General features: G+C 39.4%; 1 protein-coding gene across 1 annotated transcript in view; it reads left to right on the top strand.

Moving 5' to 3' along the window:
* Positions 1–224: 224 nt before the first annotated feature.
* FAM107B (family with sequence similarity 107 member B) overlaps positions 225–6,000 on the top strand; it is a 193,910-nt gene continuing 188,134 nt past the window's right edge. Inside the window, 1 exon segment of the mRNA XM_037060731.1 lies at positions 225–635. Within this exon segment, the coding sequence (XP_036916626.1) occupies positions 225–635 (411 nt within the window).

The raw sequence follows: 6,000 nt of genomic DNA, 5'->3' as shown, positions 1-6,000 counted from the left end.
CCCTGGATGAATGCTTCTGAGAGGGGATTAGCCGCTGAGTGAGTCTCAGTGAGGCTCAGTGAGGGTGGCCTTGTCATCTTCTAATCTATTTAGGGGCAACTACTAGAAAGACCTTCTCTCCAGGCAAGGAAATAGTTATTTACAATAAGGAAACTGGAGGCGACTTGAACCACTGGAAATTTTTCTTTCCAAAGCATGAACTTTGCCATGTCTCACTACAGGTCATGTCCACGTGAAAAGCAAGGCTCATCAAAAGACTGAAAGCTCCATCTAGAAGGATGCATCCATTTCCGTGTTCAGCTCTGCTGACCTGCTTTGGGAATACGAGAGAGAATGCACCCTTTGATCAGCCCAACGTGCCCGATGCTCATTCCACAATCTATGATCAGCCCATGGCTAAAGCAGACGGACACCCGAGTCACCCAAAAGGGGAAGAAGGAGCTCCAGAGAAAAGGCGAGATTCTGGCACCCATTCAGAGAGAAACGGCAGCGCCAATCGGAATTCAAGTAACCACACTGCTGTCCAGCCGGCCGAGAGCTCTGAGGGTGTGCCTGGGTCCCTAGGTGGCGAAATGGCCTGTGAAACCGTCAATTTTCAGACTTCTATCCCAAGACCATCCATTATTGAAATGCCAGTGGTGAGTATTCCTGATGCTATTACAGAAGGAATGGTGTTGGAGAGCAGTTCTGATTATTTGGTGAATGCCTTCAGGAAACCAGCTTGTTTAACACTATAGGTATATAAGACATTGAGAAAGACAGTGAGAGGAAGTGTGTAATGCCTCATAAAGTTCTCAAAGATGTGACCTTAGCAGTGACCAATATTGATGTTTAAGTAACTGCCCATGGTGCTTATGAGCCAACAGTGTCTCAATAAAAGATTAGGAGTAATATACTCAGGAAAGAGCTTTTTTAAAAAATTGGTCTATGAAGTTATTTACATGAAAATCCACACTATGAAAGTTTGGGTTATAGGATTTGACAAATTGCCTTTACTTAAAATGAATCACATGATACTAAAGAAATCTTGGAAAATTTGGAAATGATGAGCACTGTATGCAGAGCAATGAAAAAAGGAACTGATGGATGCAACTATTTGTAATATGAATGTTTCTGTGATAGTTTTCTGAGACCTAAAGGCAGGAGAAGGAAGTTATTTGGAAAGTATGGTGCTGCCGCTCTTCTAAGGCAGCAATCGTGAGTAATTTATCTCTTTTCTTTTTTTGGTATTGCTGAATTTTAATTATTGAATATTCTGTTTTAAATTGAGCTGAACAATCATTTCAAAGTTTTTTGGTAATTTCAATTTGGGGAGGCAGAGTAGAGTCAGGGCTTCTCGAATAGTGTTTTCCAAATACCAAATGCCCCTTGAACATTTTTTGGTCGTATTCCTGGCAAATAGCTTAAACCAGACTTATAAAACTGAGACGTCTTTGAGGATCCATTACTAAAATATTTTTATTTAAAAAATCATTTTCTTCCATGTAGTTTAACAAATCATTTTTGTTTGACTTACTGACTCGACTCCAAGAAGCCTCATTACCAATGTATCAAAACTGCCAAGTGGTGAAAACAGGGTAAAAACATAATTTAAAAAATAGTTTCTTCTGACATTCTACTAGCTTATATAAAATGATGAAAGGAACCAAGAATTTCACCAGGCTCTCTGTTACAGCAAGAACAGAAATATTTTTACATCAAAATCTCAAACAACAAATTTTGTTGTAAATTTTGATGTAAAATATTTTACATCAGCATTAATACATCAAAATCTCAAACAACAAACAAAACCTAAAACACTTGTTTGATTTTTAGTTTAATATTAAAATATTTTTAGGAGTTATTGTAGTTAGCTGAGTGGACGTCAAAACAAAGTTTGTTTCTTTGCATGTTAAATGAACTAATGGTGTACTTGTTTTAATAAACTGAAGGCTTTGTTGGGTAAACACTGCAGCAACTCAGGACTTACCCTATATTGCTAAGCACATCAGCAACCTCAGAAGTTTGATTTGATTTGATCTTTCTGTGTCAGGGGCATGTGTGATACAGGGCCTCAAGGTAAATAATGTATGTTCAAGTGTAACCAATTAGACATAGTGAGGTAATATCCATATTTATTATCTACTTGTTTTGAGCAAAGGCATGGATAGATGTGGAGGTTAGATAGGCCTCATGATAGAAACGACTTTAATGCAAGGCTAAATGTAAGTGTCCCAAGGAGAGACACACAGCAGATGCTTCCAAGGAGGTTGGGGGGTCTGGAAAGGTACAGTGTAAGAAGGTAGAGTTTGAGATTGGTCTAGAAAGATCTCTAGATCTTTCTAGATCTTCTAGATCTCTGCCTTTTTAAAGGCAGAGATGAAGGGGATGACATTTCAATAAAAGGAAACTATGAACATAATCCTGGATGCAGGGGAATGTGGTGTAGCAATAGTAACACCAGATTGGCTAAATTGGAGAGAGAGTGGGAAAAGTAGATTAAGGCCAAAAGTGAAATGCCTTGAGTGCTGTGGTGAAGAATTAGTTTATTTGGCAATGGCAACACTTGAGAATTTTGAGCAGAGAAACGTCATGCTTGGGATTTCATTCTGGGAAGATTAAAAGGTAGAGCTGTGTAGGGAGATTCGAGTTGGGGAGACCAGAGCTGAGAGGCCATTGAAATAATCCCAGCCTGAGGACAGTTATAAAAGGAATAGTAGGAAGGTAAGGTAGAAGAGGCAAAGAAGGGGTAGCAAATGCGGCAGCTGACTCTGGGGCCCAGACTGGGTAGACCACACTGGTAGTGATGATTAAGTGCCTGGTCTTGAAGGAAGAATAGGTCCTGTGGATGTGGTAAACGGGCACCTAACTTAGTTCAAGCGCAATGAGCTAAAATTTATGGAGCACTTGCTGTTTGCTAGTCATTCTTTTAAGTGCTTCACACAGAGCATCCCACTGAACCCCAGCCACAGTGAGGTACATATTCTTATAATTTCCATTTCACAGATGAGGACATTGACACTTAGAGAGGCTAAGACACTTGCTCAAGGTCACAGAGGAAGGAAGTGGTAGAGCCGGGACTGGAACCCAGTTCTGTTTGTTTCCAAAGTGTGCCCTTGGCATTACAACACGCTTCTTCTATTGCTCATTATTATATATGTGGTGTTTGATGATTTTCAATCAAATATTCATACATGATCTCACTTCCTATGCAATCAAATTTAAATTCTATTTGTCTGTGTATGTGTGTATTTATATATAAAGGTATCTATGTGTATAATAATAATTATTATTTGATTTTTATTAATTGCCTTAACTATTTCTTAGTTTCATGGTGTATAACAATACAGAAAGGGACCCTTTCCATTTTGCCTTTTGCTGGTGACAAGGCTTTGTTAACGACAGTGTGGGATTGCTTTGAGATCTGTTGATTAAAGTGCCAAAGGAATGCCCAGATTTTCATTACCTAGTAATTTTGTCATGACATGTTTCCTTGCATTAGTTGGTGCATGAGCCTCTTTTATTATAGTCTTGCCCAGCGGCAACAATATTTTCCTTTGGGGATCCCTGATCCTCATCATTTAAGCTGCCTTGGTAAGGACAACAAATAACACTTCCTCTCTCTCTCTTTGAGTTCAGCCTCAGGAAGTAACCATAGCTAAGAAACGGGGACAAATGAGTCCCTCTATCCATCTTGAGTTAGTGGGGTTCAGACAGGAGGGCGATTTATTTAAATTTGAAACATCTGGTCTTAGAGGAAAAGCTCAAAGTAGAGAAGCAAAGTGAACTAAGTAAAAAGGAAAGGTTTCTGTGTGTGCAGTTACATGTACCTCATATTTAAAAAGTGATGCTGATTAGTCTTCAACCTTTTTATGGTCATCTCTTCCCAGGTCCAGCCTGAAATTGATGGCAACCCTAAAATTGTAACATGTCTTCTATCTTCTGATCATAATTTTTTCCATCTTAGTGGTGCTGCAACTGTAGTGTCTTATAACTGGTGGGGTCATAGAGCCAATGACATACAAAAGCATGCTGCTCGTTTCTGTTAGCCCGGAGTTACTGTGTTCTCAGTGTGCGCCAGGACAGCACTAAGCCTGGGGAAACAAAGGTGATTAAGACACAACCCCTGAAGGTGCTCACATTCTGGTGGGAGACACAGTTGGGAAAAAAAGCAGTGTCCAAGTAGTAAGAGAAGGCTTATGGGTCAATGCTGGGCACCACGGGAGCCCATGAAAGAAACTCCCCTCCTAGCCTTGGGAAGACAGGGGAGGCTGAAATACAGGACGTGGCAGAAGTAAGGCCTGCTTGAGTGTGGTTGGTAGGGTACGTGAATGTCTTGCACGAGATGGACAGCAATTTGAACACTTCACCTAATGTGTCATATGGTGTGCTCGAGTGTGATATTGTTATGTTACAGAATTATAGGTTTATGATTTTGTAATAAAATACTTTGTAATAAAAATGGGGCATTTTTGTGCTGGATCCTGTATATGGAGGAAGAGGTTTTTTTTTTTTTTTTAATTCTTTTATAGTTTTACACAGTACCCAATACTGTATCCTTTCTAGTAGAATGCTGCTGTTTTTCTCCTCTCTCCCCGCCCTTTAACAGAGTTGGCAGTGCAGGAAAGACACAGTTTCCACACTAAGCGGCTTCAGAGTAGTTTGGTAGTTTCAGAAAGTCTTTCCACAGCAGTTGTAAGGTTTTTTTGTTCTTACTTCAACAAAGTAGCCAGCCTGACACAGGAAAAGAAAGTTAATTGTGGCCTAGGAATCATTCCTTGGTATTTTAACTAAAAGTCAGTTTTACAAGAAGGAAGGAAACAGGGCCCAACCTGAAGTAGACAATTGCATTGCTTTTTGTACTAGGCTGGTTCTGCTGCAAGACAGAGAATTGGTAGCCAGGGTATCCCCTAAAGCAGAAGGTGGCCTGGACCAAGTTTCAGAGGCTCCAGCCATCACTTAGTAAGGGTTATAATGTCTAGTCACTGGGGTGTACACCTGAAAGTAATATAGTATTGTGTTTGAAAAATAAAAAATGTTAAAAAGTTTTTAATCTACAATCTGATATAACCACAAAGGATCAGATTGTCAAATCAGAATCATGTAAAGCAGAGATCTTGCCCAGTGTCAAGCTTCACAGCTAATTTCAAGGATAGGCAATTGAGTAGCAGATCTGGTACATGGAGGGTGGATTATGCTGTGTGAGGTGACTCGTCGTGGCTGACCGCTTCTGGTCCAGAGAGTGGCATGTCTATTACAGGAAGAAAGTACCTGAGAGCCACCCTCAGCTACATGGCTTACTTCTTTGACTTAGTAGCATGCAAAATATTTGACTAAATTCCTAATGAGTTATCTTTGCTTTGTGATTCTACTTACCATTTCTAGGTGTTTTGAATTTTTGAATTAAAAAAATTCCTAGATCTATAGTTGGAAGGAAGGAAGGAAGGAAGGAAGGAAGGAAGGAAGGAAGGAAAGAATAAAAGAGAGGAAGAAAGATGTCAAAATGTTCTTCCTTTTTAAGGCTGAACAATACTCCATTGCATGTATATATCACACTTTACTTATACATTCATCTAGTGATGAACACTTTGGTCATTTCTACCTTTTGACAATTGGGAATGATGCTGTTATCAATATGTGTGTACAAATTTCTCTTCAAGGCCCTGGTTTCAATTCTTTTGAGTATATACCCAGAAGTGAAATTGCTGGATCATAAGAATTCTATCTTTAATTTTTCAAGGAATTGACATATTTTCTACAGTGGTTGTACAACTTTATATTCCCAAGAGCAGTACACAAGGGCTGCAATTTCTCCACACCCATGCCACAATGTGTTGCTTTCTGGAGTTTTTGTTTTGATAATAGTTATCCTAATAGATATGAAGTGCTATCTCACTGTGGTTTTCATGGGCATTTTCCTAATGAGTAGGTATATCGAGCACCTATCAAGTGCAAAAATCACTGCCCCTTTGTTATCTTCTTTGTAAAAATGTCTATTCAAGGCCTTTGCCCACTTTTTAA

The sequence above is a fragment of the Sturnira hondurensis genome, unplaced genomic scaffold (assembly GCF_014824575.4).
Source record: "Sturnira hondurensis isolate 20B ecotype Veracruz unplaced genomic scaffold, ASM1482457v3 Scaffold0012488, whole genome shotgun sequence".
NCBI lineage: Eukaryota > Metazoa > Chordata > Mammalia > Chiroptera > Phyllostomidae > Sturnira > Sturnira hondurensis.
Note: the sequence above shows the minus strand (reverse complement) of the source record. Positions and strands in the feature narration are given on the sequence as shown.